The sequence below is a fragment of the Microcebus murinus genome, chromosome 15, assembly GCF_040939455.1.
Source record: "Microcebus murinus isolate Inina chromosome 15, M.murinus_Inina_mat1.0, whole genome shotgun sequence".
Taxonomy (NCBI): domain Eukaryota; kingdom Metazoa; phylum Chordata; class Mammalia; order Primates; family Cheirogaleidae; genus Microcebus; species Microcebus murinus.
In genome coordinates this window covers 45,029,649-45,051,380 of record NC_134118.1, presented here as the reverse complement: position 1 = coordinate 45,051,380, position 21,732 = coordinate 45,029,649, and the positions used below count along the sequence as shown (strand labels likewise).

General features: G+C 35.3%; 1 protein-coding gene across 2 annotated transcripts in view; it reads left to right on the top strand.

Annotated features, from left to right (window-relative positions):
• IL15 (interleukin 15) overlaps nt 1-10,472 on the top strand; it is a 76,007-nt gene extending 65,535 nt beyond the window's left edge. For both annotated transcript variants that reach the window (XM_012783821.3, XM_012783820.3), the window contains exons 2-7: nt 1,427-1,524; nt 2,638-2,735; nt 4,090-4,174; nt 5,352-5,396; nt 7,239-7,376; nt 10,061-10,472. In XM_012783821.3, the coding sequence (XP_012639275.1) occupies nt 1,513-1,524; nt 2,638-2,735; nt 4,090-4,174; nt 5,352-5,396; nt 7,239-7,376; nt 10,061-10,171 (489 nt within the window). In that variant the 5' untranslated portion in view covers nt 1,427-1,512 and the 3' untranslated portion in view covers nt 10,172-10,472. The remainder of the gene's footprint in view (nt 1-1,426; nt 1,525-2,637; nt 2,736-4,089; nt 4,175-5,351; nt 5,397-7,238; nt 7,377-10,060) is intronic.
• Nucleotides 10,473-21,732: the final 11,260 nt, after the last annotated feature.

Below are 21,732 nucleotides of genomic sequence, written 5' to 3'. Positions count from 1 at the left end.
TAATACATAGATAAGTGCTAGTGATTTTCTTTTTAAGAGTTATACTCATGTCTGTAATCCTAACACTCTAGGAGGCTGAGGCGGGAGGATCATTTGAGCTCAGGACTTTGAGACCAGCCTGAGCAAGAGCAAGACCCCGTCTCTACCAAAAATAGAAAAAATTACCTGGGCATGGTGGCACATGCCTATAGTCCCCGCTACTCGGGAGGCTGAGGCAGGAGGATCGTTTGAGCCCAGAAGTTTGAGGTTGCTGTGAGCTAGGTTGATGCCACGGCACTCTAGCCCAGGCAACAGAATGTTATACTCATGTATTTTAAAGTAATCATTTTTATATTTCAGAAACATCTGAAAAGTATAGTAATTTATTTGATTTTATGAAACTTAATTGCCGTGAATTCTTAGGTTAGGGGATGTGGCAGATTTTGATTTTTCTATGGGGGAGGTCAACAAATACATACTATTTTTCTGAAGGGCAGAAAAAATAATTATTAATATTTCTATATATTTTGTTTATAAATTGTTTTAATGACATAAAAGTTGAATATGGCAATGTATAATCTTCACATTCTTCACCTGATTTGAATTAGAAAAAATAAAGTTTTGTTACTTATGACATTTTCTACCACCACCTCCTCCCTACTTTTGAGACAGAATCTCACTCTGCGGCACTGGCTAGAGTTCTGTGGTGTCAGTTTAGCTCACAGCAACCTCAAACTCCTGGACTAAAACAGTCCTCCTGCCTCAGCCTCCCAAGTAGCTGGGACTACAGGTGTATGCCACCACACCCAGCTAGTTTTTCTATTTTCAGTAGATACGGAGTCTCACTCTTACTCAGGTTGATCTCAAACGCTTGACCTCAAGTGATCCTCCCACCTTGGTCTTCCAGAATGCTATGATTATAGGCATGAGCCACCACTCCCAGCCTGAAATTTTCAAATGACGTTTCAATTAACAATGATTTCTTTCAAAGACTGGCAACATCTATTCAACGTCTGTAGAAGTAACCACTGCTGTTGTAAATTAGATTAACCATCAGTGGCTACATGAATCCATGTATTTGGTTGCTTCTACTTTTCACTAATATAGCTCTAGAATTTGTCTAGTCCGGGACATAATGTAATAAGAAGAGTTTTGCTTTTGTAATCAACAGCCTTGATCTCAAATCCTGGCTGTCATATACTTGCTATGAGGCCAGGGCAGCTTATTGAAATGCTGCTAACCTTCCCCACAGAATTATTGTGAGGATTAAATGTGTTGCATATATTAAGTAACTAATAGAGTGCCCATTGCATATATTAAGTAACTGATAGAGTGCCCATTAAAAAAAAAATAGATGCTCAGTGAATACTAATTCCCTCCCTTTCTTTCCCCCACTAGTGCACTTGTGTTTTTAACCGACCACCCTTTATCTTGGATTGTGTTGTAGGAGGTATCGTGGATGGATGGCTGCTGGAAGCCCACTGCCATAGCCAGCTCTTCTTCAACACTTAAGGACTTACCTGGCGTTGAGTAATGAGAATTTCGGTAAGAAAAAATAGATGAAAATAGCATATGGGCTTTTCTTAAAGGGTCGTTTGAATCTCAGATACTTCATAGTATGTTATATGGTTACTCTGTAAAGATCTTGGGCTGTCACAGCTGTCTGACGCATCTGCATTGTTCGTTTTTATTTTGAAAATATATAAAATAGGTTTTCAAAAACTCCATTAATAATCTTGCGATACTTTTCATGTCATTGTAAACATATTATTTCACTTGTCCCATTCCATTTTGTTCTTTAAATGTCTGTGTACTCGTAAACTGTGTAGTCTTTGGGGCGGGGTCTAGATATCATTTGTCTCTTTAGTGTGGACTAAATGAAGCACAGACTGTCAGTGGTTCAGGTGGCAGTTACTCTGCTTTCTGAAAGTAGAAACGCTTTGACAGCACAAAAGAGGTAGGCAAAAGTATCAAGACTCTGGAAAGTTATAAGATAAATGATTTTCCTATAAATCATTTTTACCAAGAAAAATTATTATATGATAGCCCTCAAGATAGAGTAGAATATATTTAGATGGTTTCATTTTTTTTCATAATAAATACTAATTTTGTATTATTGTAATGACAAGTGTTTTTTCATATCACCGCTAGGGATAGCAATACTTCCTCTGTCATAGATGGTTTCATTTTTAACCAGTTTTTCTCCAAATGATATTAATGTATAATTTTCATATATTTGCATAAATTACTATAACTACTGCATCTATGTTATTAATTGATGGTATTCATCTGTGCTGTATAAAGAATGCTGGCCTATTAAAAAAGAGAGAAGGATGAAGGGAAGGTCAAAGATTATATTAAAAATTAACTGGTGACATTAGTATATATGTAAATTATTAGATATGTAAACTTTGTTAAATTATCATCATTGTCCATACATCTGGAGAAATACCTATTAAAATATTTTGTGGATAAGAGTCAGAGATAGGAGAGAAAGCAAAAAATAAATAAATTCTACTTTCATTATTTTTAATAAGGAACATTAATTGTGAAATTATGATAAATTTATATTTTGGTACCTAAAATATGATACAATGTTATTTTAAACTTTTTCAGCTAAAAAACATTAACCATTTTGTCTATGATTATGTTTTTCAGAAACCATATTTGAGAAGTACTTCCATCCAGTGCTACTTGTGTTTACTTCTAAACAGTCATTTTTTAACAGAGGCTGGCATTCATGTCTTCATTTTGGGGTAATTTTATCTTTAGGCATAGGTATCATCCTGTTAATGGACATGATGATTATCCTTGAATATCTTTTCTATAAATTGGTTTATGTTCGGTTTGCTTATATTGCTGGGTATTCAGTGTTTTGGATATGATAGAGAGCAGATTGTGAAGATTCAGAGGAGGCTTGGTAAACACTTAACTGAGCATTTCTATATTCTGGTAGTATTCTAAATGAGCATTTACCTACCAAATAAATTGGGCCCCTTGATAACGAACTAAACTTGATATCTTGCATGCTTTACACAGCAGTACAGATTAGCTATTTAGGATTTGCTTATATTACTTTTTTATCCATCCCTGACTTTTCCCACCCTTTATCCCTATTCTAGTTCATTTCTTTCTTCATTTAAGCCTTTTCTTTTTCCTTCTAATGGACATTCATGTTTTTCTGTGCCTATTAACTTTTTTCTTCTCTCTTAGATGCAGCTAATACACCCAGTTGGCCCAAAGCACCCAACCTATAGTTATATAATCTGACTCCCAGTTCAGTTTTACTCTGCTAATGCCTTCATAGTATTGGGAACCGTAGATTTGTGCAGGTAAATCTTCATCCTAAGACAGATTAGTGTTGCCTATCATGCTTCTGTGCAAGATCCATCTGGGAGTGACTGTTTTTTCCTGAAACTGTAAGAATCATTCTGTAATCAGTTGGTCAGTGTGTCTTTTGTTTGAATATTAAATTTTGAATTTTACCAAAGTAAGTATGTGATATCAACCTAGATTGGGCTAAAGTCTGTAATGTTCATGAAGAAAGACCTGCTATTTGCACTGCAGTAACAGTGTGAAACAGCATGGAAGGGGCATGTTTAACATATTGTAAAGAACATTTACTGTCAAAACCATTACATAAAAATGATTATTACTTATTTTAGGCCTTTTACCTATTTGTTAGATTTAAAAGTCTGATGAAACCTCTACTTAAAGAAAGCTGATAATTCTCCTAAAAATGTTTATTCAGCACCGCTTTAATTTCATGGTGAAATAAAACATAAAATTGTACAATAAAATGGGTTTATCTCAGGTTATTTATGAATTAGACCTCCAGTTAGGCTTTTATCTAATCTGTGGTGCTCAATCCTCAAGCTCTCTATCCTAAAGCATCATGGTACTATGTACTATACTATATCATGGTACACATGTACCATGTGTTCAATGTTTATGTTTATGTACAAGGCTGTTGAATATACAGAGGCAAGGATAACATAGATCTGTTCACTGGTCAGAATAAAAAATTATTGATTGCTCTTTTGCTTATGGTATTCATCAAGACAGTATTACACTCATTCAAAATACTTTGCTCTCTGGTTCTTCTTTCAGATGTATCAGTGCAAGTCTTCCTAAAACAGAGGCCAGCTGGCAGCATGTAATAAGTGATCTGAAAATAATCGAAGATCTTATTCAAGTGAGTACTCATTTTTCACTAAGTAGCCAGTATAATTGCCATAGAGAATGTCTTTCTCCGTGCTTTTTCAGTAAGTCTTAATGAAATCTCACTTAGAACAATAATATTTTGCATGTGTTTATGAACCTTGTAAAGCCTCGAAAGAAATACTTTCTCCTTATTGCTTTAAGATTCTAATTATCTTTAAAACTTAATTTATAAGTGGCCCACCCTGAAGAACTCTAGTCTGCACAGGTCTGAGAGTCTCTTCCTCTATCTAGAGAAACCAGGGAGCTTGGGGGAACCTGAAGAGAGAATGGCTTAACCCAGGGAAGAGTTTGTGGACTAGTCTGCTCTCACCTGGAGTTATCAGGTGGCCTAATAGGAATGGCAGTGTTCAGATAGCAGAGCCTCTACTTAAAACAGTGGCCTGGAGAGGTATACTTTATTCCTGGGGACCAGAGTCTCCCATCCACTTCCTAGAGAAAGAAACCAGATGTCCTGGCCTGGAGAAGTGCTGCCTGCCCCAATAGGTGACACCAAAAGAATCAATGGGAGCCACAAGGGCACCAGGCATACCAAAGTAATACCACAAAAGTTCTAAACACTAAAAATGTTCATTTCAAAAGGTTGCCTACTATATGATTCCATTTACATAATATTCATGAAATGACAAAAATTATAGAACAGAGAAGTGGTTGCCAGAGTTGAGAGAGATTGAGTGGTGATAGGGAGGGGATGCTTGGGTAGGAAGGTGGATTTGGCTATGAAATAACAGCAGGAGAATCTTTGTAGTGACAGAACTATTAATATTTTATATTTTAACTGTGGTGGTGGTGATGCGAATCTACACGTGATGAAATTGCATAAAACTGCATGTGTGCTCATACACACACATATTAATGCACATAAAACTGTTGAAATATGAACAAGGTGGGTGGATTGTGTTAATGTCAATTTCCTGGTTGCTATATAGTACTATGATTCTGCAAGATACTACCATTGTGGGAAACTTGGTAAAGAATACACAGGATCTCTCTGTATTTTTCTTTAACGATTTCAAATGAATCTAAAATCACCTCAAAATAAAAAATTTAATTTAAATAGCCTAATTTAATGTTTTCAGCAGGTTGGTCTCATTATATATATCTAAAGTAGAGCACAGTTTTTCATATTATCTAATTTTGTTTCCTTTCAGTCTATACATATTGATGCTACTTTATATACTGAAAGTGATGTTCATGTAAGTATAGTATTTGTTATAAATTGTTATTTTGCCAGTTTTCAAAAGTTTAAGAAATGTATTTTCATAACTTAACTGAAATATGTACAGTTTTTAAATCTAACTTTTGGTGTGTTCTTATAATGTCAATGAATTTTATAAGCGTTTGTTGAGGTTGTAGGACAGAGAGCTACATAAATGCTATTTTTGTTATGGTGCCAAATCAAAATTTAAAAAAGCTTTTTCTATCAATGTCAAACAAAATACATCATACCTTTTTTGTGATGCAGTTGGATCATGATGCAATTAGATGCAAAAATCAGGTCAACTGATTCCATTTGAAAGGATCTAACATATTAGTTATTTCCGGTGCTGTAATGTATCACCATCTCCAGTTATATTTTCTATAAATTGCTTAAAGGCATCCATGTTCTCCATATTTCATGGATATTTGTGTTTGTCAGAAAAATATGCTAATGATTTGCTACATGAGAAAAGAAATAGAATCAGTAAAACTTATCACAATTCAAAATGATCTTGAACTTGTTTTATGAATACATTGACATTTCTTGAGACCTGTAGGATTTCGTTCGGTCTGGATTGTTACTAAAAGCAAATAACAGATCTCTGACTCACCTCATAGAAAACAAACTCCATATCCTCTCTCTGTTATTTCTCAATTAGAATTTGTTGGACATAGATGATTTCTAAGCATTGGGAAGAAGTCATATCTGGAAACTAGAAAAAAAAAAAGTATTCATTGACCACTTGGGTAGTGCTTCTGCACATAGAAATTGTTCCCTCTCTGCTTCAGCATGTTTTCCATTTTCTTTGCATTTTTTTTTCAAGCCAAAAGCAGTCAATTAACCAACAACATTCGGCATCCTGAGATGGCTTTTTTTCGAGAAGATAACCTTATAAACTCATGGGTTGTAGAGTAAACCAGAGATTGAAATTTAGATTTAAACACTGACTCAACCACTTTCTACCTGTGTTACCTTAGAAATCGCTAAACATTTCTAAACCTCGGTTTTATTATTGCTAACACGGTGACAACATTTACCTTTCAATGTGAAGCAACTGCCGTGGGGGGCAAGGAATATTGCCAGTGTCCAGTCCAAGAGCATATTCCCTCATTTCTTTATCCATTCAGTAAGCACTTGTTAAGTGCCTGCAGGGTCCCTGGCACTGTGCATTGGGGACATAAAGTCAAACAAGTCATGGTCAAATCCCCAGAGGTTCATTAAGTGTTTTCTGTCTTTGGAACTTAGGGGCTGTTAAAGTAACTGTTGTGGGAAATGTATTTGTATGGTAGCTAAGAGATCCCTTTCTGATTTGGCCAGGCTGTGAGTAGGCACTACTCCTGCTTTGATTTTTCCAATACATTTCTTGGAATCACTTTTCCCTCTGGAACTTTAGAACTTGCAGGAATAATATGATCAGCAGCTACCACTATGTAAAATGTTAACGATACACTCTCATGTTAAAAATTTTTACAAATGCACCATATGTATTGATGTCTTAAGAGTCTAGGGCCAATATTATCCCCCTTTCCACAGGAGAAAAGTGCTCAGTGAGTAAAAGTGACCCATTATTTTCAGATTTTCTAGTTTTATGTCTTTTCTTCTATACAATATTGCCATCCTTCTTGATTGTGTTTTGTTGGTTTGTTTTAGTTTTCATTTTGAAGCTAAATGAAAAAAATATTAAGTTGTTTTCTTTGTAAAATTTCTTAACACTATTGTGTGCCTTTATAAAATATTTGAATTGACTTTTAAAAAATCAAAATTAAATCAATGTGAAAATGAATAATGAGAAAATGTTTGTTTTTCCAAAATTGTTCTTTGTAACTCTTATTTTTAGCCTAATTGCAAAGTAACAGCAATGAAATGCTTTCTCCTGGAGTTACAAGTTATTTTGCACGAGTCCAGAAATGTGACCCTTCAACAAACGGTAGAGAACCTTATTATCCTAGCGAATAGCGGTTTGTCTTCTAATGAGGTGAGTTGTCCAACAGTCAGATAGAGCTGCATCTGATGTTTTTGGCTTGCTTTTGTCATTCATGGACAAGCAGATCATCCTAAGAGACAGTCAGGAGAGAGAGTTCAGTTCTAGTGGCGTGCCATTCAAAAGTGGCATCATCTTTGGCATGCACACAGTCCTAAACTGTTCATTGACTTATTCAGTAACAAACATTAACAGAATAATGCCAGGCAGTGTGCTTTGGTGTTAGAGTGATAGCTGTGAGCCAAACAGGTCACTGACCTTAAGGTGTTTCCATCAGGAGCAATGGACAGACATTAATCTAATTACATAATTGAGTGTTTAACATCAATAATAGTAACTCACATTTGTTGGGTTATTTCTGTGTCCCAGACACTATTCTCTAAGATGTAAATTGATAGTTCATTTAATCCTCACAAGAAATCTGTGAGATAGTTATCCTTATTTATATCTGAAGGTTGAAGAAATTGGAGTACAGAGAGATTGAAGCACTTTCTCCAATTCATGCAGCTAGTAAAATGGGTAGCCACTATGTGTCCCCAAGCAGTCTCACTGCAGAGTCTGTCCTCTTACCTCCTGACAAGATAAATGCTGACAAGTGAACACAGTAAAAGTATTAGTAATTTGAGCATAACTTGCAACATCCCAGGCTACATGAGCAGTAGAAAGTTCCAGGAGGACAAGTCCTAGGAGCCCCCGTGGTAGACTGGAAAACCAGCTGTGCAAAGGCCCTGAAGTGCATAGGATTATGGCTTTCATGGCCAAATACGTGTGTTCAAAACAAAGTGGAGAGAAAACAGTTTTATAAACAAAGAAAACATAACAAAATCCATTCATTTGATGAATACTTCTTAGCCCTTCAGGATACAATATGAAAAAAACACCTGCAGTCCTTGCTATTAAGAGGGGAAGAAACAGAAATAAGCCAATCTTTTCAGCAAATGAATAATAAATTAGTTATTTATTAAGTCCAGTGGTGAGAAATTAGGCAGGTAAGGGAGACTGAAGCTCTAGTTCAAGAGAAAGTTTAACTAATAAACTGACATTTGACAAAGATGTGAGGGCACAAACCTTAAGGGTGCCTAGGGAAACATGTTCAGGCAGAGGCAACTGACAATGCTATGACCGTGAGCTCTGGCTGGACTCCTTGACTTCTGCCTAAAAATGCCAGTCTGCTTCAGATTTTGGCCTAATGTCACCTTTCAGTGACATAACCTATTTATGACTGTGATGCCTTCCCCACTTGACACTTCCTGTCCCCTTCTCTGCTTGCCCCACTATCTGGCATACTATATATTTTACATAATGGGCATTGTTTGTTTGTTGCTACTAGTGTGTCATTTTTAAAGGTGCAGGTGTTTTTGTTTTTTTCAGTGCTGTATCCCAATTTCCAGAACAATGCCTCGCATATCCTAAATACTTGATATATTTATGAAATGGATTTAATTAATGTTCATAGTACTCCTGTGATATTATTTCCATCTTATTGATAAAAAGAGTGAGCCGTACATCAGATAACTCATGGCAGTACCAGTGATGAACTCTTTAAAATGCATGTTGATAGTCACCCTCAGCATGACATAGTGAGACATATGTACGGAAATGAGTGGGCAGAACTGCACAGTCAGAAGACCTGGGTGTGAAGCATTTCAGTTGGTTATGTCAACTGAGATGGGTTATTTAATATTTCTCCCTCCCTATCTGACATGATTATTTTCAGGATTAAATAGGATAGCATTATCTGGAATATGACAGTGCTTGGCATAGAGAATGTGCTTCATAAATATTGGTGAATCTGAATTCCAAATGCTTAATGGATATAAAATCTAATTTTGATTTTTGCTGGCACAGCCTTCATGGTTCAGATGATCTCTAAAACGTTGATTCATGATTGCTACATTTGGAATATTTCAGTTATCCATGACACTGTGTTTCAATTACAGCAATTTGTGATACCCCCACCCTCCAAATGGTTAAATTTAATCAAAGATTGGGTAATTACTATGTGCAAGGCTTAATGTTAAATACTAGGGAAACACAAATATATGGCTTTGCCTTCCTGAAAGACAGCTTAGAGAATAGAAGTGTAAAAAAGGTAAAACTGACAGTGTGAATGCAATACGCGAGGTACTGTGAATGAGGTCTAAAGAAGGGGTTCTGAGATACAGAGATGGGATGTTCAGCCCAGCAGGGGTTCAGAGAAGACTTCCTGAAGGGGGCAGCACCTGAATAATCTAAAGTGTGAGTAGCAGCAGTTAAAATAGGAAGAATGTCACAGACAGAGGGAAAAGCAGAGGAAGAGAAGCATCTGATAGCATGCTGTGCATGGTAAGGGAAGGCAGGGGCTCACTCAGGATTCCTAGGGCATGAAATTGAGATAGCGGAGAATGGTGAAAGAAATAGATAAGGAACATCTCATTGAGGGGCTGTGTGCTATGCAGGGAGGCACTGACTTTAAGCTAGAGGTAGATGATAAGAAACTATTGAAGGGCTCTAAGCAGGAAGTCCATGGTCTGATGGACATGGCTTATTTTTTTCAATGTCCTTAATCCATTATAGGAAAAATCAACCCATATCAAATCTCCCAGTTCTTTCTAATGTAATATCAATTTGCCAAAAGTTTCATGCATAATAGAAGTATAGTAGACTTGCCAATCTAATCCTGTCTTTTTATTTTGCAGAATGTGACAGAATCCGGATGCAAAGAATGTGAGGAACTGGAGGAAAAAAATATTAAAGAATTTTTGCAGAGTTTCGTACATATTGTACAAATGTTCATCAACCCTTCTTGATTGTAATTGATCCTTTTCAGTGTTTCTATTATTAACAAACACCTTCCTGCTGCTTAGAGACAACAAAACACTCTACATTTCCAATGTGCTGCCTAAACAAGCTTTTCTAGCAAGAAGATTATCAGGATCTTGGATCAGATGAATTCTTAGCCATGGAGGAAGAAAAATGTCACGGAGTAACAAAATTGACTATGAACTTCTCTCAGACATATTTTGCTCACTTTTTTAATTTATTATTGAAATTGTACATATTTGTAGCATAATATAAAATGTTGAATAAATGTGTGTACATGTTTTATCATTTGAAGTTGCATTCATATTTTACCTGTTATAGGAAAATAGGATGCATTTGTTTAAGGACTAATGGTTGAATTACGTACCAGGTGGTTGGGCTGGGTCCCAAAGGTACAGGTCAACAGCTATGCTGGTGTGGTTCTGCCAGTTTGAAGCCACTGACTAGCAGTCCTCATTCACTTCTTCATTAGGTGTAGCACCCAGAAAATGAACTGGCTACCAAGAAGAAAAATAGGAACTATGTGTGAACCCTGTGCTTTACTCTATAATGTAGTCATTGATATATAAAGCACCTGTTATGAAAGGAAAAAATTACAATACCTGGCATATGATGTACATCTGCAAATCATAGATGGTGGTGGGGGCAATAATCAACCTCACTGGATGGGTAGAATGGTGTATAGAAAACTAATGGTGATGATGTTTATATTTCATGCTTTCCCAAGTACAGGTATTTTGTTTTCACATTTGCCGTATTTGTAGAATAAAAAAAAAGACTTGATTTATTGCAGCCAATGTTATCTGACATACAATAATTGTTTATAATTTTTTTGCATTACACCATCTAAAATTAACAGGCTCTCTTCTAATGGAACTATGAGTAAGATGAAATATTCTTGTATCATTATGGATTTCGTTTGCCACCATTCATTCCTATTAGTCTTCACTGAGTGTGGCATAGGAAATGGTCTTCTAAAAATTCTGTTTCTCTCCATCCCACACCACACAAACTGGTTCACTTTTGAAATAATTTTATCATCCAGTGCCCCATCCATGTATCTCATTCCTTTAGTCAAACTGTGCTTATAAATATCTTCGAGATTGTTTTGGAGAAATCTGTATCCTATTTGACTTTTAAGGGGTCAGCTGTTGGCTCTTAGCTTGTTTCCTAATCTCAGTCCAAACAAATACTATCTGGCAACCACACTTTAAAGTTTACGGGTTGGGACTGTGATAGTTGTTTGTTTTGTTTTGTCTTGTTTAATTTCATTTGAAATGGAATTGTTTTTCAATCTACCTTTTATTTTGGTTTTGCTTTTCTAGATTTCTATTGATGGAGAGTAGGAAAAATGCACCATTTTTAACTCAAAGTTTCCAATCCAGTCCTTAGACAAAGGTTAGTCCCTTTTCAGTATTTGTTGGAATGGGGGTGGGGGGATCATAATGCCAGGCACTTTACAAATAACAGTCTATAGTGAGCAATAGTTCATGGTGATTATATAAGCACACAAATGGGTTTAAAATTTGGAATTTTCCAGAGCATAAATTTAGAATTCTTCTCATATTAGTTTCTTAATATGTATCACTTCAGTTGATCTTAAGAAACTTAAGGCTTGAAGCTCTTACTCAAGGGGGGAGGGAGGCACGGGCAATATATGTAACCTTAACACTTGTACCCCCATAATACGCTAAAATTAAAAAAAAAAGAAATTTAAGGCATATAAATCCACAACTTCTTGCAAATACTTAGTTAACTAAATAAAAAAATAATCATGTAAAATAATTCAAATTTGTTTTTCATGCTTGTACTCTTAACAAACTCAGTCTTTTGTTTGTGTTTTAAACTCTAACCATCTTGAACTGACTTCTTTAATTAACCAGCCCAATGTCATTTGCCTAGAGAATACTGTGTCTATGCCTCAACTACAGCTCTAAATGCTGTAGATGTGTGCTAAATGTATATTTGCCATATATTACATATAATAAAGCACCAAACCATATGCCTAGAAACTCAAATAGATAGGTAAGCCTAATAAAAATTAGGTTTCCAGCAAAATCATATTGATGAATTAGGTTCTTGCCTCTTCTTAATTTTAGGAAAGAAAAAGATAAAGGAGAGAATATTATCTCTACTTTCTGCTTAGCAGTGAACAAAAAGGGCTGGAAGGCAGAGGACATAGAAATGCAAAAAGAACCAATATATCATATTAATATAATTTTTGAGCCCAGAAAATTTAAAAAACCAATCACAAGTCTAGTTTTAGACACTCTCATTCTTTATCTCAGAAGAGTGAATCGTGGAATTATTTTGTTTTGCTGTTGTTGTTGTTAAAGGGGGGCTTGTATATTTTGATGTTACTGTTTATAGCCATCAAATTCAAGAATTCATAACATATACAGTATAAAAATCAAGTAATGCAATTTTTCCTTCTCCTCACCCCCCACCAGACACAGAGATACTAGAGAATGTGTTTTGTTCCTTCATCCGTGTTACGCCAAGCTTAGTTTAAGCTTTCTTCACTCGTATGAGTCATGGTTGATGTATGCATGCCTAATACAAATATGTTGCCCATAGGAAATTCCATTTCCATGGAGATTTGGTTCAATATTTTTGAATGTATCCAATGACTAAATTATGTCTTTTTTGAGGAATTTATTATGCAAGGTAAACCTTAGTTTTATTCAAAAGTCCCCTAATTGTAATTATATAATTACTAATGCAAATTAGAAGAAAAACTAATGAATGATTAAAAAAGAATCATGATTTTGTCCTACATTTTAAAACTTCAACCCTGGATTTCAAAATAACTATTAGAGGAAATGAAGAGGAAATTGTTAGACAGAAACAGAATTGAAAATTCTGCCTTTAGTTTTTATAAAGTGTCAACACTTTCAGAATATTGTCATCAGAGAATCCAATGTCACCCTACAGATTGTTTTTGTTTTTTCATCATCAGCATCACTGTTTTCTTTCATTAAGGAATGCACTCCCTCAGTCATATGGAAACCATATTTTTTTAAAACCTACTATGTGTGAACATTATGCTAGGTGCTACAAATATAGTTGTGAATAAGGAAGCCATAGTCTCAGCCCTCATGGAGTTTACATCCCAACAGAAGAGTCATACTATCAAACTAATCACTCAAGGGCTTATTCAATTACTATCAATTCTATGGAGGGCACCAAGAGAACATATAAAGGGAATACCTGATTTATTCAAGGTTTGAAGAGGGCTTGGTGATATCTGAACTCAGCCAAGAATTATGATGAAGACTTTTGTAGGGGGGAAGCAGGGAGAATTAATTAGAGAAACAACCTACCAAAATTGAGTCAGGAAGGATCACAGCATGTTCATAGCATGGAAGGAAGGCTAAGATGGCTAGGCCAAGGGAAAGAACTGAAAGAGGAAGCTGTTACAATAACTATCATCTGGTTTCATAGGCTCTAGTAAAGATTTTGCTCTGTTCCCCTAAAGAAATCCAAAGAAATGGGACTCCAACATGCATAAAAAATAGGATGTATTGTTTCTACTACTGAGAAAAGAGGTGAAGTCAAAAATCTCCTTACCACTAAATCCTAGCTCAGTAAAATAATTTCTAATAACAACATCTTACATGAATTATATCATTTCAGTTATTTCATGTATTCCTTGCAACACTTAATGGGGATCACCTTCAGCAAATAATTACCTATTCACTGTCAAAAACAACAAACCTGTTTGTAGTATATGTGATTGAGAGTCTGAAGTCATGAGGATTAATATATAAATCCAGAATTGAGAGGACTAGGAGAGCAAGATGGCAAAATAAGACTGTCTAGAGAATCGCCCCCTGCAGAAACATCAATTTGAACACCTATCCATGCACAAAAACACCTTCACAAGAGCTGAGGAAACCAGGTGAGAAATCACAATATCTGATTATAGCATAATAATAAGGAAATACACATTGAAGAGGGTAGGAAGAACCATTTCACTTTACCTGCATCACTCCTCCCCAGTTCTAGGCAGTATAGCATAGAGAGATAGCACCCACTTGAGAGAAAGAGAAGGAATTTAGTGTAGAATTTTGCATTGGTCCCTAACATCAGAATCAACCCAAACAAGCCTGCCCTGAGATCAAACTATTAAAAACCAAGAACTGGTACCAATTATTCAGATGATACTGTCATTTGTGACATGGATGAACCTGGAAGTCATTATGTTGGGGCACAGAAAGACAAATACCTCATGATTTGATGCGTATGTGGAATCTAAAAACAAAGTTGATCTCAAGAAGTAGAGAGTAGAATAGTGGTTACCAGAGGCTAGAGTGTTTAGGGTGGGAAGGAGGGTTAAGGAGATGTTGATCAAAGGACACATATGTATAATTAGATAGGAGAAATAAGATCAAAATATCTATCATACAACATGGTGACTATGGTTAATGACAATATACTATATTCTTGAAAAATGCTAAGAGAATTGGTAAGTGTTCCCATCACCAAAATGATACCTATTTAAGGTAATACGTGTGTTAATTAACTAGATTTAACCATTACACAATGTATATATACTTCAAAACATCATATTGCACACCAAAAATGCATACAATTTTATATATTAGTGTCAAATAAATTGATTTTTAAAACAATAAATCCAATGTTGAGTTCTGAAAACAGCCAAAATTGATCCATTGTCAAAATCTTAACACAAGGAAGGCTTCTTGAAAGGAATTTCTTTTTTTTTAACTTTTATTTATTTTTTAATATTTTTTTATTTCAGAATATTAGGGGGCTACATTTTGTTACATAATTGTTTTTGTACCATTGGAGTCAAAGTTATAAGTGTTCCTTCCCATCCTCCAGCATTGTGTCCATTGTGTCCATTAGGTATGAATTTTCCCATCCTCTCCTCACCCTCCCACTTGATTTCTGATTAATGTTATTTCCCTGTGGGCACATAAGTGTTGACTGATTAGTTCCAATCTAATGGTGAGTACATGTGGTGTTTGTTTTTCCATTCTTATGATACTTCACTTAGAAGAATGGTCTCCAGTTTCATCCAGATTAATATAAGAGTATTAGTTCACCATGTTTTATGGCTGAGTAATATTCCATGGTATACATATACCACATTTTATTAATCCACTCATATATTGATGGGCACTTGAGTTGTTTCCACATCTTTGCAATTGTGAATTGTGCTGCTATAAACATTTGAGTGCAGGTGTCATTTTTATAGAATGTCTTTTTTTTCCTTTGGGACTTTCTAAATTACTTTTAAGTAAGGACTATTTTTTGTTTTTAATTTACAGATAAAATTGTGTATATTTATCATGTAAAACATGAGACTCCAGAACACGTATGTATAGCTAAATGGCCGATCCAAACCAACCAAAGTATACATTACCTCACAGAATTGTCATTTTTGTGGTGACAACACTTATAATTTACTCTCTCCTCATTTTTCAAAAACACAATATATTATTGTTAACCATAGTCACTATGTTTACAATAGATCTCTCAAAGGTATTTTTCCTATCTAACTGAAATTTTGTAGCCTTTGACCAATATCTCCCCCACCCCTTTTCCCATCACGGCCCTAACCCTGGTAACCATCATTCTACTCTTCACTTCTATGAGATCGATGACATTTTTAGATTCCATATGTGAGTGAGATCATGCATTTCCTTTTAACATAATGTCTTCCAGGTTTATCCATGTTGTTGCAAATGACAGGGTCTTCTTTTATTATGGCTGAATAGCGTTCCATTGTGTATATGTATCATATTTTTCTTATGCATTCATCTGTTAGTGGACTGTTAGGTTGATTTTATATCTTGGCTATTGTGAATAATGTTACAATAAACGTGGGAGTGCAGATATTCTTTGCCATACTGATTTAATTTTCTTTGCATATGTGCCCAGAAGTGGGATTGCTGGAGTGTGGTAGTTCTATTTTTAGTTCTTTGAGGAACTTCTATGAAGTTTTCATAATAGGTATACTAGTTGACATTCCCACCAACAATATGCAAGGGTTCCCTTTTCTCTACATCTTTGCAACTCTTGTTATCTTCTGCCCTTTTGATAATAGCCATTCTAACAGATGTGAAGTTATATCTTATTTTGGTTTCAATTTCCGTTGCTCTGAGGATCAGGGATACCTATTCAGGTTCCTTACCCATTTTCTGATCAGGCTATTTGTTTTCTTGCTGTTAAGTTTTTTGAGTTTTTAATAATATTTTGTATATTAACCCCAAATCATGTAAATAGTTTGCAAATATTTTTTCCTATTCTGTAGGTTGTCTCTTAACTCTAGTGATTATTTCCTTTGCTTTGCAGAAGCTTTGTAGCTTGATGTCATTCCATTTGTCTATTTTTGCTGATGTTGCCTGTGTTTTGGGGATCATATACAAAAAATCATTGTCCAGACTAAAGTCATGGAGTTTTTGTCCCATGTCTTCTTCTAGTAGTTTTATGGTTTCAAGTACTGCATTTAAATATTTAATCCATTTTGAGTTGATTTTTGTATATGGTGTGAATTGAGACTAATTTCATTTTTCTGGGTGTCCAGTCTTCTGGATATCCAGTTTTTCCAACACCATTTATTGAAGAAATTATCCTTTCTCCCTTCTGTCTTCTTGACACCTTTGTCAAAAATCAGTTGGCTGTAAATATGTAGACTTATTTCTGGGCTGTTTACTCTGGTCCATGTTTTACTTACTATACCTTTGAGGTATATTTTCAAGTCAGTCAGTGTGATTCCTCCAGCTTTGTTCTTTCTGCTCAAGATTGCTTTGGCTATTTAGGGTTTTTAGTGAGAATTGCTTGATATAAGGGAGGCCAATCATTCTCATCTAGAAAAATGGGATAAAAGAAGGGACAGAAACATGCTGATAGTACTCTGCTGCATGTTGACAAGGCACAGTTAACATACAAGAAATAGAAGGAGGCAAAGTAGGTGTGGCTGGATAGAGAAAGAGCTTTGGAAGCACAATTTTACTATATATTGTATAATCAGGAACTCAGGAATCAGGCTGCACTGTGGCTTAGAAGAGATAAAAGCTGATGTATTTAAGGAGAGGAAAAGTAAGCAACGTTTCTGAGTAAGTGACAGCTAAGAGCCTAAAGGTGAGACTAGAATGTCAATGTGATAGTTCTACATGACACGCACCATCTTTTCCAAGGTTTTAAAGATCATGGTCATCAGCCAAGTTCAGTTTTTAATCAAGATAAAGCCCCCAAATGTGTCTATGAATTCTGCTAAGGACACACCATGCTGATGATGATAATAATAATCTTTTCATACTTTTATGGTTCTTTAATATTCACAAGGTGGTTTTATCTACACTATTTTATTTGGTAAGTGTTTCTGTTCCTCAGCAGTATAGAAGAGATACAGAGCCTGGGAAATATTTTTCTTATATTTTTCTTATATAATAATAATATTATTATTTTTTTCTTATATTACTTATATTTATTATATTCTTATATTATTTCTTATATTAAATATTTTTCTTATATTACTGAAGTATAAAAACAAAAACACACACAAAACAGAAACCACCTAAAATTTTACCCAAGATCAGCTGTGTATTTTTTGTGTCTTATTGCCTTTTACATTTCTTTTCAAATGAGCATAAGTATAATACTTAGGATGGAAAATTATTAGCTGTTCAAGGAATCAAAATAAAGTTTAAGCATGTTTTTTTATTCCATATTTTTATTATTTTTTCTTCACACAATTCTATTCTGGTGTTTTGTTTGCTTTTCCCAGATGGCAAATGCACCATTAAGTTTATCCAGCCTGAATTAATTATCTTTTTATAGTAAAAGAAAATCCTCTCCTTTTGACAAGTAAGATGTTTGTGCTGTATTTATGAATAAATAAAGGCAGCTGTTATACACAGCATTATTAATAGCATTGCTTTAAACATCTCATCTGAAAAGAAATCTACTCTTTTCAATTTAATATAAGTTCTCTATTAAAGAGTGAAAACCACAGACCCATTATCCACATTGCAGCTTAACAAGAAAAATATCATGCTTTCTATGAGGCACTCAATCCAAAGTAGCAAACATATGGTGGCAGTACTCTTTTAAAGGGTTGTTGTCTTTGCTGGTCATCTGTCCCTGATTCTTCAGTACTTCACATGTTAAGAGTGGAGATCAACAAAGCCTCTGTCCCTGAAAACAGAAAGTTAACATGCAGCCATAGACTTTATGGCTATAAAGTGACATCACACAGTGATGTCATTCCCTGCTTTTCAGTTGAATGGCTTTTTGATAGATGATAGAGCCATTGTAGAATGGATTTTGGGGGAGAGAGAAGGGAGGTAAAAGAGAGTATGTTTGCAAAGCAGAGAAACCCTTTTCCCTCACAGAGAGGTCTTGTAAACTCTAAGCCAGAAAAGGTAAGATGAAGTATAACTCTTTGTCACCATGATGAGATCCCAACTCTGGGGGGCATCTAGATGAGTGGGCTTCCAACTGTCCCTGCTTGAAAGGACTTGGTTTTTCATGAAGCCACATTGTTTCTCAGCAGAGACAACTTGTTTCTAAGGATTCCTTTTATTTCTTAGTTATCTTCATTTTACTTACAACAACAAACATAAACTGTGTTCATATTTACAAGTGGTGGCACCTAGGGCAAGTAGCAGAACTCCCAGGCTTCAAGGAAATCCACTGTTTGTAGAGAATTTAGAAACAATAATAAAACTGAGTAAAAATCTGTCTGCTTTTATGATGACTGTCAGTAATTACTATGTATAAACGATGCCAGTGGTAATATATTCTTCCCTAAAGTTTTTTAATTTAAATTTTAAACAATTGCACATGTTAGAGTTGTTTTTAATGAGGTACGTGTAATCTGCTAATTTGCACATATGTATTACTTATCCTTTAATAAACATTGTACTCTACATGAAATTTCATTTGCAGGCCTTAGTTACATGGCTGTCACTTCACTCTAGTAAACTCAGTTGACAGTCACTTCTAAAGAGTTCAGACTTGTTCTCACTGGCTTTGTGCCTGGTTGGCACCATTTTTACTGATCTGGTCCTGCATACTCTTGTGTTTTAACAGACTTCTCTGTTACCACTTAGAATTTTATGTTTAACATTTGAAACAGAAAAAGAGAGCAAACTTCTAAGTAGTCACAGAGAATAACAAAAGTTTAAAAAAAAAAAAAAACATAGTTGAAATTATATCCAAAAGTCACAAAGAATGAGGTATCCAAACATTATTTTAGAAAAATATGTTTATCAATAAAGAAGATCTTGGCATCATGACTGGAACTCCAGATAGCTATTGATAAAGCCCATTGAGAAGAAATGAATGAGAGAAATAAATGGAGAGAGAATTTACAGGAAAATATATTGTGTCCACATAAATGAGTTAAAGAAAGTGTTCTGCAGTTTCTAAGAATGCATATAGGGATGACCTTGTGTAATTACAGTCATGGTCACTTAATGATGGGGATATGTTCTGAGAAATGTGCTGTTAGGCAATTTTGTCCTTGTGCAAACATCATAGAGTGTGCACAAACTTCGATGGCATAGCCTACTATGCACTTAGGCTCTATGGTGTAGCCTATATTGTTTCTAGGCTATAAACCTGTACAGCTCGTTACTGTACTTACCAGTGTAGGCAATTGTAACACAGTGATGAGTATTTGTGTGTCTAAACATAGAAAAGTACAGTAAAAATGTGATATAAAAGATATAAAATAGTACACATGTACAGGCTAGCTCCACTATAATCTCATGGCACCACCATCGTATATGTGGCTCATTGTTGACTGAAACATGGTTATGGTGCGTGGCTGTAAGTGCTGCCAGTGGAAAGAGTTCGTTTTTTTCTTTCACTATGGTTTTTCATTTTCCAAACTTCCTTTTACTGATTTTGATTTCTTCTTTATCTTATTCACCTATCAAAGGCAGTTTTAACTTAGAGGCTACAGACAACTAGTTTGTCCATACATGAATTTCAGTGGGTCTCTAAGCCTCAGAAAGTAAATATAAATTTGTGAACCAAGGTGCATGTTTTTTTTTTTTTTTCAGGAGAAGGTTAATAATTTTCATCAGATTCTTAGAGTGTTCCATGAATAAAAATGTTTGCCTCTTTAAGAATTCCTCATTTTCTCTGTCAACTCATAGGGTCAGGCAGCCTTGTACCTTGTAAAACTTGCATATGCATCAGTTCAATGTGCATCTTAGCGTCTTGGCAAAATTCAGATTCTGACTCAGTAGCTCCCAGGAGGCATGATACTGCTGGTCTAGGGCTCACAGTCTGAGCAATATGGGTGTAAAACTAACAAAGTTGCACATTTGGGGGCTTTTGCCTCTGAGCTCTTCCAGAAAGCCATGATCACTACTGGTTGGATGCCATCCAGAGAGACATGGGACTAGATGTGGTCTTACTTACCTGATCCTGAGAAAGTCACTTAAACACTTGAATGCTATATTCTCATGTCTAAAAAGGCAATAACTATATTATTGACCACAAGGATTGCTGTAAGTTAAGTTAGATGTCAACTCCAGCTATTGGTACAAAAAGGCACAAAATAACTTCCTTCCCTACCATCTTCCCTGAAGCACTTTTTGGTTTTCTTTTACTCTAGTGAGGTGATTACTTAGCAGTTAGAATCAGCATAACTGAGGATAGCCTCAGGTTGAAAACAAGTACAATATTACATATGTCCAGAATTTCCTTGGAAAAGTTGTTTCCATTTAATAGCTCCTAGGATAAGCATAATTAAAGTTCTAGTCTTTCCTACCAATCAAATTTCACCAGCAATCTGCTAAGACAAATTTGCTATTTGCTGTGTTTTTGGTATAGCTACTGGTTGCCTTGGAAGATGATACCATTAAACCAAATTGACCACTGTCCCCTTTCATCCCCATTACAACTTCAACACTTATTTGCACCAGTGTATTGCTTAATTGTCAACATTTTACAGTGAATACTCCAAGATTCCCAAATTCCTATCCTTCCTCCCCAAGTCATTTTCAAGCTATTCTGTCTGCTAGATTTCACCTATCTCACTACAAGAAAAACTTCAATGTTTTTCCTATTACTGCTGCTGGATGTAACTTCTTACATTATTTATATTAGTTATTGATTTGATATATGACCTTGGTTACTCATCTTCTCATTTGTCCTCAGATTTGTCAAGAATCAAATACGTGTAGGTTGCATTGCATTACAACACTTAAGTGTCAGTTGGGGCTGGGGGCCTAAATGCTTTGGAATATGTCCTGGTTATTCCTTCTTGTGGTTTAGTTCACTGCCCTTGCTAACGAATGCTTTTTTGTTCTCGTCATTAAACTACAGTGGTAGGACAATTTGGTCACTACTTTTTTTCATCATTAGTAAAGTGTCAAGGTCATGATTAACATGGAACTTACATTAATTTGAACTATTGTCTATCAGACTCTCATCATTGACAAAGACTCTAAGCAGATGGTAGAAAACAAATAAGGTGGTAAACAGTGATACTAATTGATAATTTTTCAATTCTTAGAGTTGCCACTTGTATGAATAGATCACAGGGCAAAACAATGAA